Source organism: Leptodactylus fuscus, chromosome 1, assembly GCF_031893055.1.
Source record: "Leptodactylus fuscus isolate aLepFus1 chromosome 1, aLepFus1.hap2, whole genome shotgun sequence".
NCBI lineage: Eukaryota > Metazoa > Chordata > Amphibia > Anura > Leptodactylidae > Leptodactylus > Leptodactylus fuscus.
In genome coordinates this window covers 69,684,895-69,707,195 of record NC_134265.1, presented here as the reverse complement: position 1 = coordinate 69,707,195, position 22,301 = coordinate 69,684,895, and the positions used below count along the sequence as shown (strand labels likewise).

Here is a 22,301-nt window from a genome sequence, read left to right as displayed (position 1 = left end):
TTCTTAAAAAGGCACAGGATCTCTTCCATATCACTTCAGTTAGTGTGTGGTGTAGAAAGCGGAGTCACATCTGAAGAAAGAAGTGTTAGACTTACGATGGGTTCACACCAGTGCCTGAACTCCGTTTTCAGGTTTCCGTCTTCTGCATGTAGAAGACGCAAACCTGTCATGCCGAGTCCGGCTGTGAGCGCCGGTGAGCGTTTATGCGCTCCGCGGTGAAACTGCATGTCCGACTCTGTGTCCAGTTTAAAAAAACGGTTTTGCCGCGGAGTGCGTAAAACACTCACTGGCGCTCACGGCTGGAGACTTTTCAAGCCCATTCAAATGAATGGGCTTGAAACATGCCGGCAGGTTTCCGTCTCCTGCCCCTGTTTTGTGCGGGAAACTTAAACCTGCCGGACGGAGTACAGGCGCAGATGTGAACGAGCTCTTACAGATGCCCCTAATTTATCAGACATTACGTGACGTAAACTTGGCCAAGTTACGCCAACAAAATTGACGTTATAATCTCCATATATGTTAAACAAGGCTGAAAAAAATGTGTATAACACATAATAAATGTGGTGCACATCATTTACAGTACTTTTTTGATGAAAATTAAGCCAGAATTATGGTGCAAAGAAATGTATTCTCTATCCATAGGATAGGAGATAATTTGAAGATGGGTGGGGGTTCAACCATTTGCGCAGACCCCCATTGATAAGGAGAACTGGTCTGTGCCTGTAGGCTTTGGAGCCACTTCTTCAGCAACGGAGTTTCTTTGTTCTGTGTGCGGTGTGTGTATCATATATATATATATATATATATATATATATATATATATATAGCATTTAGATAGGTAGATAGACAGATAGATTTTCATAGTGAGTATAAATAAGTGTATATATATATATATATATATATATATATATATATATATATATATTATCATATCTAAAATAAACTGTTTAAGGATAATATTTTCCAGGTGCAGAGACAATGTATGTGTATAGTGTATAATACATAATGTGTATAATGGAAACTACTTTTTGGATAAGAGCATATATTCTGCTAAGCGTGCAATATGTAAAGATATGTGACATAATTTATGAATCAGGACATATGGGAAGACAGCAGGACCTGTCATTGCCATTGCCTCAGGGGCACATGAGAATAAAGGGCTGACACAAAACTGTCATTGTTACAACTGGGACCCAAGAAATGCCCTTCAACACGGCACTGTGATACTGTGATAGAAAGTACATTTCTCTTTCTATTTATCTCTGTCAGCGTTATACTATATTATATTGTATCACAACCAGAGATAAACAAACTCCCATTGGAGTGTTTAAAAAGTTATATAGACTTGTCCAAAAGTTGTGTTCTCAAGGAATCAATCACTTCCAGTAAAGTCTTATATAACTGAGCACTGAAGCAACACTGGTTTGACGAATCAGATCTTTTTGACAAATATAGAGAGAGAGAGAGAGTCTTGTGCTACTGCATGGGCTTAGCTTCTTGGTAGCGTTATAATGTAAAGTTTAATACAGTGTTGGCCAAAAGTATTGGCACCCCTGCAATTCTGTTAGATAATACTCAGTTTCTTCCAGAAAATGATTGCAAGCACAAACTCGTTGGTATTAATATCTTCATTTATTTTGCTTGCAATGAAAAAACACAAAAGAGAATGAAAAAAAAGTCAAATCATTGATCATTTTACACAAAACTCCAAAAATGGGCCGGACAAAAGTATTGGCACCCTCAGCCTAATACTTGGTAGTACAACCTTTAGACATAATAACTGTGAACAACCGCTTCCGGTAACCATTAATGAGTTTCTTACAATGCTCTGCTGGTATTTTAGACCATTCTTCTTTGGCAAACTGCTCCAGGTCCCTGAGATGTGAAGGGGGCCTTCTCCAAACTGCCATCAAGAGATCTCTCCTCCCCCACAGGTGTTCTATGGGATTCAGGTCTGGACTCAGTGCTGGCCACTTTAGAAGTCTCCAGTGCTTTCTCTCAAACCATTTTCTAGTGCTTTTTGAAGTGTGTTTTGGGTCATTGTCCTGCTGGAAGACCCATGACCTCTGAGGGAGACCCAGCTTTCTCACACTGGGCCCTACATTATGCTGCAAAATTTGTTGGTAGTCTTCAGACTTCATAATGCCATGCACACGGTCAAGCAGTCCAGTGTCAGAGGCAGCAAAGCAACCCCAAAACATCAGGGAACCTCTGCCATGTTTGACTGTAGGGACCGTGTTCTTTTCTTTGAAGGCCTCTTTTTTTTCCCTGTAAACTCTATGTTGATGCCTTTTCCCAAAAAGCTCTACTTTTGTCTCATCTGACCAGAGAACATTCTTCCAAAACGTTTTTGGCTTTCTCAGGTAAGTTTTGGCAAACTCCAGCCTGGCTTTTTTATGTCTCTGGGTAAGAAGTGGGGTCTTCCTGGGTCTCCTACCATACAGTCCCTTTTCGCTCAGACGCCGACGGATAGTACGGGTTGACACTGTTGTACCCTCGGACTGCAGGGCAGCTTGAACTTGTTTGGATGTTAGTCGAGGTTCTTTATCCACCATCCGCACAATCTTGTGTTGAAATCTCTCGTCAATTTTTCTTTTCCGTCCACATCTAGGGAGGTTAGCCACAGTGCCATGAGCTTTAAACTTTTTGATGACACTGCGTACGGTAGACACAGGAACATTCAGGTCTTTGGAGATGGACTTGTAGCCTTGAGATTGCTCATGCTTCCTCACAATTTTGCTTCTCAAGTCCTCAGACAGTTCTTTGGTCTTCTTTCTTTTCTCCATGCTCAATGTGGTACATACAAGGACACAGGACAGAGGTTGAGTCAACTTTAATCCATTTCAACTGGCTGCAAGTGTGATTTAGTTATTGCCACCACCTGTTAGGTCCCTCAGGTAAGTAACAGGTGCTGTTAATTACACAAAATGAGTATTATCTGACAGAATTGCAGGGGTGCCAATACTTTTGGACTACACTGTATGTCTTTGTGCTATGAAATCTTAGAGGACAACTAGGACCAGGGCCAGTGTCACCAGGTACCTGGTTATCTGGAATTGATGGCCTAAGGTGATCTCGTAGACATGCTCTGTATTTGTTAAACTAGGGTTAAAGTGATTGTCCATAAACTATATGTAAATTTGTAGACAAATGGGTTTTTTTTTGCAAATACAATTAACTAAAAATTTTGTAGAATCCTGAAGATTTTCTCTACCCACTGTGATGATGACATTCATTTGCCTTAATCTGCCAATGGATATAACCATCTATGGTCTGGCGCTGGTCAGAAACCCAGTGTAAGGAGTAGGGCCAGAGTCTCCACAACGCTCTGCCACAGGAAGTGGTGACAGCAGATTCATTGAACAAGTTCAAAGAGGGCCTGGATGCCTTTCTTGAAGAGAACAATATTACAGGCTATGGATTCTAGATTTTAAGGACATGTTGATCCAGGGTTTTTATACTGACTACCAGATTGGAGTTGGGAAGGAATTTTTTCCCCTGAATTGGGGCAATTGACATGAGCCTGGATCAACACTGTAGGGGATTGTAGTTATAGGTTGGATTTGATTGACTGATGTCTTCATCCAACCTCATCTACTATGTAAGTGTAATATAACCTAAAGGATAATCCTAACTGGACCACCTCTCTATCCAAATGCCCTGTTTTTTTTATATTTTGGAGGGGAAAAAACACATTCCCCAGATGTGCACATGTTCATAGAATAAAGTTGAAGAACATTTCTTAGAAATGTCTTTTTTTATAAAGAATCGTCAACAGCAATCACAGCAAGAAACACATCATACAGGGGTTTAGCTGAGATTTTGGGTCATTAACAGTGGATATAAATACTACATGAAGTGGCGTAACTAAGGTATTGCGGGCCCCTGTGCAAACTTTTCTCCGGGGCCTCCTACCCCCTCCCTAGAGTGAATTTTTGATAGTGATGGCTTCAGGTGCTGCAGTGATATCTCAGATACTTGAAAGGGGTACAGCTGTAGTACCCATAACTGCAGTTATGAAGAATATGATGAGTGAGCAGAGCAGTGGCCTGCTTTTAAACCATACTAGGACAGCATAATATACTCCACAGTGGCCCATAGTGGCCCCCACACAATATTATGTGCTCCAGAGTGGCCACCATAGTAGTATTATATGCTACGTAGTGGCCCCCAAACAGCATTATATACTCCGCAGTGGCCTGCACACAGTATTATATGCTCCGCAGTGTCCCCACATAGTACTATATGCTCCCAAGAGCCCCCCATCCCAAAGCAGGTGCTATTATTATACTCTGGGGTCTCCTCAGATCCCAGGTCTAGCAACCAGGCTTTCCCCAACCACTATCATGATGGTCCGGTGCCACAGCCATTTCCTGCTGGTCATGGGCCCCCGTACCTTTCCGGGCCCAGTCATGGTCACACCCCCTGCGACCATGATCATTACGCTACTGACTTCGTGTCCACACATTTCCTGCTGCACTATTTTCTTCAATGTGTGAACTTATCTTCAAGATCAGTAGCATGTCAGTAATACAGTGGCTTGCAAAATAATACACACCCCTTATATTTTTTCACACTTTGTCACCTTACAACCACCAACTTATTGAGATCTTTAGTGATAGATCAACACAAAGTAGCAGATAATTGTGAAGTGGAAGGAAAATAATATATGGTTTTCAAAATTGTAATCAAATAAAAATCTGAAAAGTGTGACGTGCAAATGTATTCAGCCCCTTGTACTCTGATACCCCTAAATAAATCACAATGCACACAATTGCCCTCAGAAGTCACTTAATTACTTTATAGAGTCTAGGTGTGTGTAATTTAGTATCAGCATAAATACACCAGTTCTGTGAAGGCCTCAGTGGTTTGATGGAGAACATCAGTGAGCAAACAGCATCAGGAAGACCAAGGAACTCACAAGACAGGTCAGAGATAAAGTTGTGGAGAAGTTTAAGCAATGTAGAGTTATAAAAACATATCCCAATCTTTGACTATGCCAAGGAGCACTGTTCGATCCATCATCCAAAAATGGAAAAAGTATTCTACTACTGCAAATCTACCAAGACATTTTCTTCCATCTTCCATCCTTCCAAGTAACATAGCGAGCAAGAAGAGCACTGGTCAGAGAAGCAGGCAAGAGGCCCATGGTCACTCTAGAGGAGTTGCAGAAATCCACAGCTCAGGTGGGAGAATCTATCCACAGAAAAACTATAAGTCGTGCATTTTGCAAATCTGGTGTTAGGAACATGATGCAACAACAACAGCCAGTTAGTCCTGGGCAACCAGAATCCCCACACACTGAAGCCTAACACAACTCTCCTAACCAGAGAGGAACCAGGCCCCAGAAGTCTTTGCCAGAGCTCCTGATGGTGGAATTGCACTTGGTTAATTCTGGGACCCAGTGCACCCCAAGTAGCAGAGGTCCCAGAAAATCTGATAACACTAACCTCAGCAGGTGAAGAAACGGGAGGAGATGGTCAGCAAGGAGAGTGATATTCAGAAGAATGCCAGGAAATAGCGAATCACCGCAGGGAGGTCGTACAGGCCAAGTCGGTACAAAGGAGGTCTTGCATGTTCCAGAGAAAGCCAAAATGAAGTCAACAAGCCAGGTCGGTACACAGGAGGTCACGAGGTAGTCAAGTAAAGATCAAGTTGGAGTAGTCTGGAAGCAAGCTGAGGTCATCCACAGGAGGTCAAAGAAGGTATCCAAATCAGAAGTCAAACGGAGGTAGTCTGGAAGGGAAGCCGAGGTCAAACATAGAAGGCCAAAAAACGGGAGCACAGAAGGAGGAGCAGGATGAATGGAGTCAGGAGGATCAGGAGCACAGGGTGAGCTGTCACCAGATGAACTGAATAACCAGCAGTGCCTCGGAGCCAAACCGAGGCCTAAATAGCCTCCGGCCCACGCAGTGGAGGCTCAGGCCCAGAGCTCTAACATCTTGCCTTTATGTAATAGTGGCAAGAAGAAAATCATTATTGTAAGAAATACATAGGAAGTGCAGTTTGAGGTTTGCCACAAGCCATATAGGGGACACAGCAAACACATGGAAGAAAGTGCTGTGATCAGATGAACTTCAACTTCAAGCAAGACAATAACCCTAAACATACAGCCAGCACTACAGTGCAATGGTTTAGATCAACGAATATTCATGTGTTAGAATGGCCCAGTCAAAGACATAAATCCCATTGGGCATTTGTGACAAAACTTGAAAATTGCTGTTTAGACGCTCTCCATCCAATCTGGTTCAGTTTGAGCAATTTTGCAAACAAGAATGGGCAAAACTCTCAGACTCTGATGCGTAAAGCTGGTAGAAACATACCCCAAAAGACTTGTAGCTGAAATTGCAGCGAAAGGCGTCTATAGGGGGCTGAATACTTTTGCACATCACAATTTTCAGATTTGTATTTGATTAAAATTGTGAAAGCCATGTTTCATTTTCCTTCCACTTCACAATTATTGGCTACTTTGTGTTGATCTATAACTTAGAATCTCAATAAAATACACTGAAGTTTGTGGTTATAAGGTGAGAAAATGTGAAAAAGTTCAAGGCGTATGAATACTTTTGCAAGCCACTGTACAATCCAGCAGAGGGGGCAACAATCAAGATATTCTGCCCCCAATTTAATTCTGTGCAACTGTATCAGAGTAGTTGGGTAAAATCTAGTAACAGACCATGTGAGGGGCACTGACCACTCCAAGACGCAAATATGATGTGTATCTGTGTATGTGCATATGCAGTGTCAGAGTTACCATTGGTGCAGGCACCACAGGCAGAGACATCAATATGGAAGAGCCCTTCACAATGTGATTCGCGAATGGTCATTGCAGTCATTGCAGAAGTGGGAGTGGCCTTTTAAAGGGTGTGGCCTTTATAAAAGGGACAGTTAAATACTTCCAGACCCCATATAATATTATAATACTCCAGACTAATACTAGTTAATTAAAATAAACAATTTCACTATTTTATTTACACCATTTAGTGATCACTTAATTTTTTAATGGGGGATCTCTGGCAACTTCTCCATTAATATTCACTTAAGTGACGTCACACTGCAGTAAATACTAATGAGCCAGATGAAGGAAACCATTTATCAACGTAGGTCAATGGACCCCATTACCTTAACAACAGCTTTCTATTGTCCATTATGGATGGACCGTGAGGCTAAGTCCCCACATAACAAAATGCATAAAATCATCATCGTTTTTTCCACAGCATTTTTACTGAGTTTGTTTCTGCAGACATTCTGCCTATTTTATACCTATTGGGAAAACGGCAATGTTTCTGAGGGTATATTTTAATTTTCTAAAGCCCCATTTACTTTGCAGGTACTGTAAAACACTGCGTTTTTTGCGATGATAAAATGAAGGGATATGGGACGCACAGGACCCCCTGGAGGGCAGAAGGTGAAGCGGAGGCAGACATGGAAAGGAGCAGGGACTGATAAGAAAATAGAGCCCCTTACATAAGTTTTCAGGCCCCCTAGCGCTGCTATAACAGTAGTTACGCCACTGACTAGGTGCCTATCTCTTCGTCTGGCTGGACTCTTGGTGACAACCTGTGGCTGCATTGCTGACTCATCTCTCCTGACACCCATTGGTGACTGTTCTCTGGGTGATGACATGGGATTCCCAGTATAAGGGCTAGTTCACACAGGGATAAGCTCCGCGCATTTTGATCCTGATTCTGATGCGGGAAGCCGCATCAGAATTGAACCAAAATGCACCTGCCACGACCGTTGTGGCTTCCGACAGTCGCGACTTCCCCCTCCGGAGTAGGCTCAAATGAACGGACCTAGTCCGGAGGGTGTTGCAGCTAGGCAGACGTCGGGGCTGAATCAGCCACGGAGTCTGCCAGAAGAAAGGACAGCTTGTTTCTTTTTTCCGTGAGCCGGAACATACTGTTCACTGAAAAAAGAAATCTAGTGGTCTGCATAGACCTCTATTGTGAGGGGGCAAATTCTGAGCTGGATTCGGTGTTAAAATCCGCCCCCTCTTGCCCCGCGTAAATGAGCCCTATTATTACCACCTTGCTTGGCAGATTTTGATTGACCAGAATGCAGCCAACCAGGGAGTCAATTAAATTATGGTCTACCGCAGACTTGCAAATAATCGTCTGAATTCGGACCATGATTTACTGCAGCATTGCTGCATTTTTTTATCATTGAAGATAAAGAGAGTAAATTTCTGCATTTTTCTCTGACAGTAAGACTAGAAGTGTTTTCTGTACATGGTGTAAGTAGCAGGTGCAGCTATTAGAGGATATACGGTAGCAGGAAGTGAAGGTTTTCCCAGTGATCCTCCATCTGTCCTTTAAGTATATTCTGCTCGCTGGCCGGACACTCAGGTACTAACCACATGCATACAGCCTGGCACAACACTACACATAGCAGGACTACTTACTCAGGGCATTCTGGGATTTGTAGTTGTCACTACATAATATTGTACACAGATACATTGTTGCACTGTATACATTGTACTATGTAACGTGAAACACAATACAGCACATATAATACATGTTACGATATTATGTAACATAGTGCAACACATATACCACAGAGTGCACAGTGTAGTGAAGTACAGCACATATACTCCATAGACTATGCAGTGTAATACATGCAGAGCAGGAGTTGTAGGCTGTGTTACACGTTGCACAAAAGCTGCATTTTTTTTGAGCCAAAGCCGGGAGTGGATGCAGCAGAAGAGAGGAGGATAAGAGCTTCCTTTAGTTCCTGTTTTTATTAAACCTTCTGTTGGCTTGTGTGCAACGCGTGACCTCATCTATACGCTCTTTTTGGCTGCCTGCCCCACATACTACATTGTATAATAAGTCATTCCATATTTTAGCTTTGGATGAGACTTATGTAAAGGATTAGTATTAGTGCTGCCAGAGCGTACGTTCTCATACAGGTCATTGTGTAACCAGGTGTAAATGATCACTGCCTCGTACAGTTCTTAGTTTCCTGGATGTCACTTTAGCTTGGATCCTATTACACAGCCACCGGTTTGGTCTCCTCATGTTTCTGAAACTTGTAGTTGGGAATCTTCTTTTTTAAATTTACAAAACTTGGGCACCTTGTGACATTATGTCTGACTGGTCAACTGCACCAAAAGGTGTTATATGGTAGCTAGTAGGCACTTTAAAGTGTAACTATAAGGCTGAGTTCACAAGGGGTATTTTGGTCAGGATTTTGAGGCCAAATCCGCCTCAAAATCCTGACCAATAAAACGTCTCCCATTGAAATCAATGGGAGCTGGTCAGTTCTTTATTCCAGGAGCCGTTTGTTCTGGCTCCCGGAAAAAAAGAAATGACATGCTCATTCTTCAGGCAGATTCGCCTTGCGAATCTGCCTGAAGACAATCCCTCCTCCTGACTAGGCCCATTCATTTGGATCGGAGTGCCGCAACTGGATGCTGGTGCACTGCACCGGCATCCGGTCGTGGCTACTAGAGATGAGCGAACATTGTTCGGATCAGCCGATCCGAACAGCACTCACCCATAGAAATGAATGGAAGCACCTGTGACGCCGGACGCCGGCAAAGTCAGCGTCACAGGTGCTTCCATTCATTTCTATGGGTGCGTGCTGTTCGGATCGGCTGATCCGAACAGTGTTTGCTCATCTCTAGTGGCTACCCATATGTTGGACCGGAACCTGAGGTGGCCTCTGCGTCAAATTCCAGTCCAAAATTCCCCGTCTGAACCCAGCCTAAGACTAGTTTCAGATGGCAATGCTTAGGGGTGAAAACCCGGTCTGTGTGATCCCTGGATCAACCCTGGCTCAGCTGGACTGAACTCACTGCATAAGATGGCGCTGTGAGTGCCAGACTGATCGCACGTCTGCTGCTCCACACTTACACTATCATTTGTGTACAGGACAGTGAATCCATGTTCAGAATGGAAACTACAGCATCATACAGCATTACTACTTATCATGCGCCATCTATAATGCTGGTGCTGTCTTATGTTGCAGAGAGGCGTTTAGGCCCCTGAGGTATATGACATGGTAGCAATTGGTACATCTGCATCCTCTATAGCTGTGACTCTGGATCACTATGATGCACCAATTTTGGTTCCGTCGACCATCACACAGATCATATTTCTCACACTGAACATGACTATCTGAAACCAGGTTAAGGGGTCATTTACATAACCATCATTCATCCGTGCTACATGGTCCATGTGCCAGACGTATTTCCCAGACTGATCACAGCTATATATGTGGAATTCACAGGATCATTTTGTTATGATATACTAAGCCCCTAAACAAGCATCACTGTACTAAACAGACACAAAACTGTGAGTTTGGAACAGCACTGCTCCAGACATTTGGATGCTCCCTACATCAAAGCTCACTGTGATTCAGTAAGTTCCATTCACTCAGCTGTGGTCATGCCAGGAAATCAGGTTTGCACCCAAACCGTGTTTCATGTGAGAATGACCCCTTATCACTCTAGTAAGGCATGGAGTGACAAAGAAGGACAGTTTTGGTAAAAGTACAATGACATAACCATTTTTATGATGGGATGGCTGTAGTCATATGATTACCTTTTACCAAGTAGAAAGAATTTTTTTGATTTCATGCCACCTTTTTCTGATAATTCCCAAAAGTCAGAAAAAACATTGCAGTTCTTGGTAGATGTGTTCACCCTGAATGCCTCTTTTCAATGTAATTGCACCAAAAACGTGGCACAGCATACATGAATAAATATGCCCCAATGTGCTGAAGAATAACTTTTAGTTTTAGGTATAAAGTACGTGTCCATTTTACAAACCCATTAACTTGCATGAAAAATACAGATACTTCTGCAGTTGGTTAAAGGGAGTCTATCACTGCCCTCAGCTACTTTAAACTGCTCCTATAGTGCTGTAGATGCTGTTAGCAGAAATAAAACCATACCTTTCTTAAGTTTCAGAGCCCCAGGGTTGGGGAGAAAAAGTCTTTTTATTCTTTATACAAATGGGATCTTGGAGCACAGGGGGAGTTGTTTTTTTTTTTCTATTACTGAGCACTGCTACATCATCACCAGTCAAGACCATCCTGCATTCAGTTCTCCCCCCCCCCCCCCCCCTCCGGGCAGTGGGATTTTATCCTTCCAGTGTCAGATCCTCACGCTGCCCAGGGAAACACAGCAGAAAAAAACATATTTACATTCCAAACAAATGAATGAGTATACACGTATAGTTGAAGGCAGAATAACAGAGATCTGAAGAAGGGGTGGTATATGTGAAGTACTGGAGAACCCCGGAACGCGTTATCTTTAATAAACCACTGTATAATAATACCAACATATCAGTATCTCATTCCACCGCAAGGAGTGCGAAGCCGGTTTTCCAATCTGAGGGTATATCCCACAGTCAGAATCCAGATATTATTTCGACCTCAAGTCTAGTCTATGTGCTTTTTATAAAGTCTATAAGGACACTCAGATGAACTGTACATCCAACTCCTATTAGCGCGGCTCGACTTGTAATTGTTCTCATCTCCTATTTTTTTTCTGCTGAATTACGTTGCGTTTTTTTTTTCACCATTTTTTAGCTGTGGTTTACGATATGTGCGGTAACCTAGGGTGTTTTCACACTAAGTTTTTTTAAAGTAGTTTTTTAAGCCAAAATCAGGACTTGATCAATGAAGGAAGGAAATGACATCTATCCTTTATGTGGTCTTGCTCTTCATAATCCATGTAAATGTGAACAAGGAAATATAGCATTAGACATTTATGTATTTAGATAGAGAGTAAGGGCAGTGAACTGAACCTTTGCCCTGGGTGAGGGAAAGCTTAGCTACAGCTCAGCCCATAGGCTCCTATACTGTGCTGTATTACACATAATATAGAATTTAGGAGAAAAGCAGGCATGGTGCCTGAAAAATTTGTCTTAGTCCTAGGCTGGGCACCACCAGTAAGAAGCATTGAGTTACCTTTGTATGTTTATATGTAATATTTTATGCACTTAGGCTCATTACTTACAATTCCGAAAATAAAGAGCCGCTCCCATAGATTCACATATTGGATTTAAGAGTACAAAAGCAGAAACTTACGGGGACTAAATGTGTAACAGTGGTAAGCTTTATTACACAGAAAGTCATTCTCATTGATCTCTATATGCGCTGAATTTATCGATAAGTGTCCCTGCAGAATGAAAACTACTAGAACGTTGGTCGGACCTTGGGCAAGTCTCCGCATCTATGATCAACTTGGCTGTGTCATCCCATTTGACTGTTGTAATCGCATTCTCTTGCATTGTGTAGCTCTGATCTGTACTACAAACACCAGGGATAGATTGTGCTCAGCCCTAATGCCTGTGCGTTATGCCTTTCAGAAATGCAAAATCCCAGGAAAGAAATGGTTGCTCAGCTGCACAATTTCTGTGCTCTGGGCGATACTACTAAGCTGTTTGCTCTTCTAAGTCATTCATCCTCGATCATTAATGAAACCGCTGAAAATGGATGGAGTGCTCTTATGTACGCAGCCAGGAATGGCCACTTTGATGTAGTGAAGATGCTTTTGGAGAAAGGGTAATTACACGTATCTTTCTTTTATATTTGCTTCATGCCGGCTTCTTAATACAATTATCGAAAAATTCTGTCTTTTCTCCTTTTCAACTTGCAGCTCCACAGCCCTAATTTACACTGAATAGTTTACATTAGAAGAGCTTAGCATCAGTGCTCTTGGATACCAAGTGTGACATATTTCAATTATATCAGAGTATGAATTCCGCAGCCAAAATGACTAAGCCTTACTTATCTGTGTCCTTTACACAAATGTAGGTAATGCAGGGTCTCCAAACGTAGCAAAAAGTGTTATCTGCAATGAGAAAGACACTAGAGCGAATGTTAAGGAATAAGTATTCAAGGATTCAAGTGGGAATGTTCCTAAAAGTGGTGCTATAGGAAGTGACATTGTGGTACCATATGCACTTTGGGGCACTATGAGGGCATTGTGCTCTGTGGAGGCTCTCTGGGGGAGCACTAAGAGGGCATTATGTTATTTGAGGACTATAAAAGGGGTTATCCAGTTTCCGTTGCATAGGCCATCAGTATTAGATCTGGGAGGGTCTGAGACCCGGGATTTCCGCAGATCACTGGTACCCAGACAGTGTGACTCTCCATGTTGTTTACATACCACAAGCCCCTCCACTGACTCATCTTCCAAACTGCGTGTAAGTACTGCATCAGATTCAATGGGGTATATAAACAATACCAAAAGCCACAATATCTGGGTGCCAGTGATCTGTGGGAGTCCTGGTTGTTGGACCTCCACAGATCTAATATTGATGGCTTATCCTAAGGATAGACCATCAATGTTAGAAACTGGATAATCCCTTTAAGAGGATATTATTACATGTGGGGCAGTCCCATCTGCAGGCAGGCACAAAAGAACTACTTTCCAAATATTTGCAGTCACCAGGTACTTGTCTGCCCCCTTGCCACTTGTCACAGTAGGCATCACATCCCACTCATACGCAAGTGCTACAGTTTTGTGCGGTATGCCATCAGCTAGTAGGAAACTACATATGAGCAGCCGAGCCTATGTATACTATTTGGTTGTCTGGCCCTAGTTAGCTGATTATTTCTCCTAGGAGTCCTGCAGGATTTAGAGTATGACTACATGACAACCATTGCCTCTATGCCTTACATTAGTGGAGGAGTCATATGGCGGCATGACAATCGATTTTTGGTTGTGTGACAAGGGTCAAAGCCAAACACACTGTATAGTCCCTGAACCAAATCATATAAACCAACAACATATATCACAGAGCTCAGCTTCTTCCCCTCTATCATATGCTGCTATATAAATTACTTGTCAGGTCTGCTAAAGGCTACAGTCCCACGTTGTGGTAAAGCTGCTTTTTTGTTGCAGTTTTTTGAGCCAAAGCCTGGACTGAATTTAGCAGAAGGGAAACGTATTAGCGCTTCCTATATATTAACCCTTCCTGTTGAAGCTACCCTTGGCTTTGGCTAAAAAAAAAAAAAAAAAAAACACAGCAAAACCTGAGGCCTTAGCCTTAAAGGAATTTTCCAGGAACATAGAATAGGTCATCAATTGTATATCTGCAGGGATCTGACTCCTGGGACTCCCACTGCTCTAATATTTGAAGCAGCAACGAAACTCCCTGAGCACCACTTCCCTTTCACAAGCTACACGGCGCTTATCACATGCCCTGTTCACATCTCAGTCCCATTCATTAGGATATGTCATCAGTATGATGAACTGATAATCAGAAGCCACATACTAAATACAGAGCTAGTACCAGCACTGCTGCAGTTCCAGGCGCCACATACGGCGCTTCATACACTGTAGCAGTTGCCATGGAACTGCAGCCACACTTCCATTCACTTAAATAGGAACAGCGCTGCTTCTGGTGGTGGCTCTATCAGTTGACTGGTTTGGGTTTCGGGTTTGACCTGATCCCTGACAACCCCTTTAAGGCTGCGGCCCGACACTGCGGAAACGCAGCTTCATTTGTTGCAGATTTTGCTGTGATTTTTTTTTGAGCCAAAATCAGAAGTGGATTGAGCAAAAGGGAGATGTATAAGAACTTCCTATATATTTCCCATTCCTTTGTACCCACACCTAAATTTGGCTCAAAAAACCGCAGCAAAATCTTCAACATAAAAAATTGCGTTTCGATAATGTGGGGTCTCAGCCTAATTCTGGAAAACCTTCTTCATACAATATGTGCTGTACTGAAGCTTTTCTCTCTTATATATCATCGTAGTAGTAAATCTGAATAAAATGATATATTAATTTTTAGGTGTGACAAGACATTGGTGAACAAATCCCGACAGACAGCTTTAGATATTGCCAAGTTTTGGGGTCACAAACACATTGGTAACTTGCTCTCCAATTCTAAAGGAGTAGCGAAGCCTCATTTCTTGTCAGACGCTGCCGAGGAACATCAGAATTATTTCAGCAGCACATTTCTGGACAGGAGGAGTGATAAACGGACAGACACTAACTGGTTAAGATCCAAGCACACAGATGCCAGTTCGGTTTACATCATTTTCTCCAACCTGTGTCCGCTCGTTTCACTAATTGGTACAAAAGATAGTGCACAAGAGCCAGAAATCAAGCTCTGCAGACTTCAGCAGGAGGATGTGAAGGAATTCTTGTCAAGGCCCGATGAGGTCTCATTAATATTTCTTGGAGTGGAAACCCAATTAAATAATCCGTGTTCAGCAGAACAGCAAGACGGACTGGTGGCCTGGTTTGCCCTCAATGTGGAAAATTTATCTACAGATCAGTTTGAAAGAAAATTTGAAGGCTGCTATTTCCTCCAACCCCCGATGCCGGCCCTGTTGCAGCTGGTCAGCACAGAAGCAGGTATAAACTGGTTATTTTCCATTGTCTGTATATCCCTATATGAAATATTATTCTTTAATCCCGTAAAATCAGCTCCAAATTCAGTCATGTGAACATACCCTTAGGCCGTGACCCCATGGGACAGAAATGTGATAAATCGCAGCGTTTTACAATATGGGCAAAGTGAATGGGATTATAGAAAATTCCATGCCCACTTTGCAGTAAAAACCGCCGTGCAGACATGCCACAGTTTCCAAAACTGGCGTGGTTTTGGAAATCGCAGCATGTTAATTATATACCTACGGAAACACCGTATAATTATGACAGAAAGTCCGTGAACCTTCTGTTTAAAGTGCTGCGGGAAGAACTATGATGCGTTGCCACTGCGGTTTTTCTCGCAGCGCTTATTTGCTGCGTGACGTCCTGTGGGGCCTCAGCCTTACAAACATCATCTCTATCTCTGTTAGGGCTCACAATTTCAATTCCCTGTCTGTATGATTTTGGAGTGCGGGAGGAAACCAGAGTACTTGGAGAAAATCCACAGAGATACAGGGAGAACAAACACACTCCATATGGATGTTGATCTTGTGGCGCAAATATTAGATTATCAAATATTCTGGATTTTGAGATGACAGATTAAAGAAATTTCACTGTATTGTTATCGAATATAAGAATATGTTCACACGGCAGATTCTGCATCAAAATCAGCTGCAAATTCTGCCTGAAACCAGTCTCCATTGATTTCATTTTTTGAGGCAAATGATTTTTTTTTCTTTTAGGCCGGGTTCACATGGGGTTTTTTTGGACCAGATTGTGAGGTGGAGACTGCCTCAGAATCTGGTCCAAAAAACGTCTAGCCAAAAAACTGGATGCCGATACAGTGCATACAGCGCACCGGTACCTTGTCACGGCATTCCGCCCAAATGAATGGGCCTAGTCGGGAGGGAGTGCCGCACCGCAGACGTCCATGCAGATTCTGCCTCAAGAAAGGGCATGTTGCTTCTTTTTTCCGCGAGGGGCAACAAACCGCTTGCACAAAAATTAACCCATTGAATTCAATGGGTGGTGTTTTTTTGAGCCGGATTCTGACGCAGATTCCGTGTCAAAATCCAGCCCAAAAAAACCCTGTGTGAACCCGGTCTAAGTGGGAAGAAATAAGCTTTATGCTCAATCTCCATATACAGTCCTATGAAAAAGTTTGGGCACCCCTATTAATCTTAATCATTTTTAGTTCTAAATAGTTTGGTGTTTGCAGCAGCCATTTCAGTTTGATATATCTAATAACTGATGGACACAGTAATATTTCAGGATTGAAATGATGTTTATTGTACTAACAGAAAATGTGCAATATGCATTAAACCAAAATTTGACCGGTGCAAAAGTATGGGCACCTCAACAGAAAAGTGACATTAATATTTAGTAGAGCCTCCTTTTGCAAAGATAACAGCCTCTAGTCGCTTCCTGTAGCTTCTAATCAGTTCCTGGATCCTGGATGAAGGTATTTTGGACTATTCCTCTTTACAAAACAATTCAAGTTCACTTAAGTTTGATGGTCACCGAGCATGGACAGCCCGCTCTCAAATGATCTGAAAACTAAGATTGTTCAACATAGTTGTTCAGGGGAAGGATACAAAAAGTTGTCTCAGAGATTTAACCTGTCAATTTCCACTGTGAGGAACATAGTAAGGAAATGGAAGACCACAGGGACAGTTCTTGTTAAGCCCAGAAGTGGCAGGCCAAGAAAAATATCAGAAAGGCAGAGAAGAAGAATGGTGAGAACAGTCAAGGACAATCCACAGACACCTCCAAAGAGCTGCAGCATCATCTTGCTGCAGATGGTGTCACTGTGCATCGGTCAACAATACAGCGCACTTTGCACAAGGAGAAGCTGTATGGGAGAGTGATGAGAAAGAAGCCGTTTCTGCAAGCACGCCACAAACAGAGTCGCCTGAGGTATGCACAAGCACATTTGGACAAGCCAGCTTCATTTTGGAAGAAGGTCTGTGGACTGATGAAACAAAGATTGAGTTGTTTGGTCATACAAAAAGGCGTTATGCATGGTGTCCAAAAAATCAGCACTCCAAGAAAAACACTTGCTACCCACTGTAAGATTTGGTGGAGGTTCCATCATGCTTTGGGGCTGTGTGGTCAATGCCGGCACCGGGAATCTTGTTAAAGTTGAGGGTCGCATGGATTCCACTCAGTATCAGCAGATTCTTGCGAATAATGTTCAAGAATCAGTGACGAAGTTGATGTTACGCCGGGGATGGATATTTCAGCAAGACAATGATCCAAAACACCGCTCCAAATCGACTCAGGCATTCATGCAGAGGAACAATTACAATGTTCTGGAAGGGCCATCCCAGTCCCCAGACCTGAATATCATTGAACATCTGTGGGATGATTTGAAGCGGGCTGTCCATGCTCAGCGACCATCATACTTAACTGAACTTGAACTGTTTTGTAAAGAGGAATGGTCCAAAATCCCTTCATCCAGTATCCAGGAACTGATTAAATCTACAGGAAGCGACTAGAGGCTGTTATCTTTGCAAAAGGAGGAGCTACTAAATATTAATGTCACTTTTCTGTTGAGGTGCCCATATTTTTGCATAGGTCAAATTTTGGTTTAATGCATATTGCACATTTTCTGTTAGTACAATAAAGCTCATTTCAATCCTGACATATTACTGTGTCCATCAGTTATTAGATATATCAAACTGAACTGGCTGTTGCAAACACCAAAATATTTAGAACTAAAAATGATTAAGATTAATAGGGGTGCCTAAACTTTTTCATAGGACTGTAGATTCCACCAGATAACTGCCATTGAAGTGAATTAAAGACAGAAAATTCTGCCTGACAGGAGTGGGATGAAATGCAAAATTTGGTCAACCGGAAAAATTTTGCTTCAAATTCCTGAAACAGAATTTTTCAGCTACGAAAAATTCCATTATGCAAACAAAGGTCTCCGATGACTACAAAGATTTCTATCATGAAGTTGCACACCTTGTTGTTCCTTTAAACCAAACAAAACTGGTGTCTATAGTAGACATAAAAACAACTAAATATGGATAGAAAATACCATAGATATTAATGGATTCCTATACAAATACAGGTAAACCTACTGACTATAAAATTGCACTGCCGACAACATTTCACATGTCATAAAACTTGAGTAGCTGCTGTGAATCTTTGTTTTGTAAATGTTCTTGGTTTTATGTGTATCCCTTATTGTACAATTCTAGTAGTTTATCTCTGTTCTGCGTTCACACAGCATATGTCTCCGATATGCTTCGCCTAGATAACCACCTTTTGAATTCCCACAATGCAGTGATGTCGATAACAGTGACCCAATAGGATTCCTCATGTATCATGTTTTTTATGTTCAAAATTTTACATTTATTTTTAATATATTCATTGTTCATTATTCATTTTTAATATGTTAAAATTTTATATACTTTAATATATTTTAATGCCAAAGTACAGCGTTCATCTACCTCTGGCAGTGCTATTGAAATTAATGGGATGGATGTGCACATTGTCTGGCTACTAACCATTCTCATGATCGGTAGGAATCTCAGTGTTGGGATCCCCATGGGTCTGCAACGTCTCCACTATCCTGTGGATAGTGGATTTATTGATGTTTTGAGTAAATACTAGAGATGAGCGAGTAGTATTCGATCGAGTAGGTTTTCGATTGAATACTACGATATTCGAAATATTCGTACTCGATCACATACCACTAGCTATTCGCAGTAAATATTCTATTCAGAGCCAGCGTTGATTGGCCGAATGCTATACAGTGTATAGCATTCGGCAAATCAATGCTGGTTCTGCAGCAGGCTCGTCCTTGCTAGTCAGGAGAGCTGGCAGCTTGCTGTTACGAGCGAGCTTACTTTTTCTCATAGGAATGAATAGACCAGCGTTGATTGGCCCGTTTACAGCATTCGGCCAATCAACGCTGGTTCTGCCGGAGGTTCGTCTGTGAGGAGGTGGAGTCTAAAATCAGACCACAATGGAGACTGCTGTGGTCCGATTTTAGACTCCGCCTCCTCACAGACGAGCCTCCGTCAGAACCAGCGTTGATTGGCCAAATGCTGTACACTGGCCAATCAACGCTGGTCTATTCATTCCTATGAGAAAAAGTTAGCTCCCTCGTAACAGCAAGCTGCCAGCTCTCCTTACTAGCAAGGACGAGCCTGCGGCAAATCAATGCTGGATCTGCAGCAGGCTCGTCCTTGCTAATCAGGAGAGCTGGCAGCTTGCTGTTACAAGAGAGCTAACTTTTTATCAGCGCAACTGCAAGCGCTGTGCAGTTAAAGCGCACGGTCCCCATAGACTATAATGGGATCTGTGCGCTTTAACTGCACAGCGCTCCTCCTAAACTCTCTCCTCCTGCTATTCGTGGACTTGGTGACTCTCCTTTAGTCGAATAGTGGTTTCCCCTGAAATGAGCATTTTTTCCCATAGACTATAATGGGATTCAATATTCGATCAAGTAGTCAAATACTGAGGCTCTACTCGAAATGAATCTCAAATATTTCACTGTTCGTTCATCTCTAGTAAATACCTTTTTAAAAAAATTCACTTCAACTTTCATTGTAGACAAACATTAAGATGATAAAAAAAAACAATTCTGAGCATAGTTTTGGACATAATGGGGCAGATTATATTAATACAGCGCCATGGTTTTGGCCATTCCTAAAAACAGTCACTCCCCCAAAATGTAAATATGCAGATTGTCCCCAGCACATCAGCCTATGTACAACCACATAGTGGGCAATGATAAGGAACAAACACTTCTAGGAACGTCCATTGCTGACCAGTGTAAAAGAGCTTTTCAAACAGTCTTAAACTGCAACCAGATTTATCACAGTGACTGATGTCGGATGATAAATTTGGCACAGCTTTAGACTGCCTAGTCTGATTTTACAGCATGCATTTGTTGGCTTGGTTTAAACCAAGAAATGCAACAAATCTTGACACAAATTTTTAACTACTATATTGCATCTTAAGCCAGAACCTTGGTTGGACAAGGCATTATCCCCTACAGCCGAGGCACGGCGCTCAGTTATCTTTGCCTCTCTCATCGAAATGAACGGAGCAGTGCTCGCCCTGCCAACCACAGCTTCATTCAGAACCTATTCTTCTTAGCAATGGGGGTCTGATCAGTTGGACCTCCACTGATCTCCTTAGCGAACTTTTGCGGTGCATGTGGAGCAAGGCATGTACACTAGTGTTTGGATCCTAAAGGAGCCAAAGTTCTGGCACATTTTTGTTCATTACTCTGCCCTGTGTTGGGTAACATTCATCCTAGTTTGTATTATTTTGGATAAGCTTGTGTTCGTAATGTTTCCATATGATATCTGCTTTCTATTTTTAGGGATTTTGGCACAAGCACGATCTGTCCTTGCCTGGCATGCGCGCTATAAGTTTTGCCCAACCTGTGGTGGTAAGACAATAATTGAGGAAGGTGGATATAAGCGGACATGTGTAATAGAAGAGTGCCCCAGTTTAAAAGGAATCCACAATACATCATACCCAAGAGTGGGTGAGTACATACACACTAGGTGAATGTAAGGAAATGTTGTATAGTGTGTGTGTAGACTCTCTTGCATGGAGAAAATGGCGCCTTTGATCTTATACACACATTGAACGCACAGGCTCTTATTGTGATGTGACGGACTCCGTTGTAAGATCTGTTACATGCAGCTGTCTTGGTGAAATCCTCACTGCACAGCTTGCTATGTTACACCAAGAACCTTGCTAAGTTTTATTTTCGCAGTCAAAATGTCTCCTTAGTATTTGTCAGACTCAAGCACGTTTTGTGTCAGGCTGTGGATGTCGAACATTGTATTAAAGCTATAGGGTGTCCATCTAGGACAGCACAGATCTTTCATGGAAAAATTATTTAAGATCAATGTCAAGCTCAATTCAGCAAGATGTTGACTAGAGATGAGCGAACAGTGTTCTATCGAACTCATGTTCGATCGGATATTAGGCTGTTCGGCATGTTCGAATCGAATCGAACACCGCGTGGTAAAGTGCGCCATTACTCGATTCCCCTCCCACCTTCCCTGGCGCCTTTTTTGCTCCAATAACAGCGCAGGGTAGGTGGGACAGGAACTACGACACCGGTGACGTTGAAAAAAGTAGGCAAAACCCATTGGCTGCCGAAAACATGTGACCTCTAATTTAAAAGAACAGCGCCGCCCAGGTTCGCGTCATTCTGAGCTTGCAATTCACCGAGGACGGAGGTTTCCGTCCAGCTAGCTAGGGCTTAGATTCTGGGTAGGCAGGGACAGGCTAGGATAGGAAGGAGAAGACAACCACAACAGCTCTTGTAAGAGCTAAATTCCAGGGAGAAGCTTGTCAGTGTAACGTGGCACTGACGGGCTCAATCGCCGCAACCCAGCTTTCCCAGGATCCTGAATGAAATACACTGTCAGTGTATTCCCGTATACCCGATATATACCCCCGATACCCGTTCCAACGGTGTGCCCCCCCACCTTCACCCCAGAAATACCCTGCAAGTCCCCTAGCAATAGAATTGGGGCTATATACACCCACTATTTTTGCTACTTCCATATAGTGCCAGTTTCTGACTGGTAATTCAAAGAATATATTGGGGTTATAAATACCCTCATTTCTTGCTACTGCCATATAGTGCCAGTTTCTGACTGGTAATTCAAAGAATATATTGGGGTTACGTGCACCCACAATTTTTACTACTGGTATACAGTGCCATTGTCTGACTGGGAATTCAAAGAATATATTGGGAATACAAATACCCTCATTTCTTGCTACTGCCATATAGTGCCAGTTTCTGACTGGTAATTCAAAGAATATATTGGGGTTACGTGCACCCACAATTTTTACTACTGGTATACAGTGCCATTGTCTGACTGGGAATTCAAAGAATATATTGGGAATACAAATACCCTCATTTCTTGCTACTGCCATATAGTGCCAGTTTCTGACTGGTAATTCAAAGAAT

The 22,301-nt window shown here is 42.4% G+C and overlaps 1 protein-coding gene across 1 annotated transcript in view; it reads left to right on the top strand.

Annotated features, from left to right (window-relative positions):
- Positions 1 to 8,274: 8,274 nt before the first annotated feature.
- Positions 8,275 to 22,301, top strand: part of NUDT12 (nudix hydrolase 12) — a 31,610-nt gene continuing 17,583 nt past the window's right edge. Inside the window, exons 1-4 of the mRNA XM_075271486.1 lie at positions 8,275 to 8,348; positions 12,321 to 12,516; positions 14,757 to 15,325; positions 20,688 to 20,855. Of these exons, the coding sequence (XP_075127587.1) occupies positions 12,323 to 12,516; positions 14,757 to 15,325; positions 20,688 to 20,855 (931 nt within the window). The 5' untranslated portion in view covers positions 8,275 to 8,348; positions 12,321 to 12,322. The remainder of the gene's footprint in view (positions 8,349 to 12,320; positions 12,517 to 14,756; positions 15,326 to 20,687; positions 20,856 to 22,301) is intronic.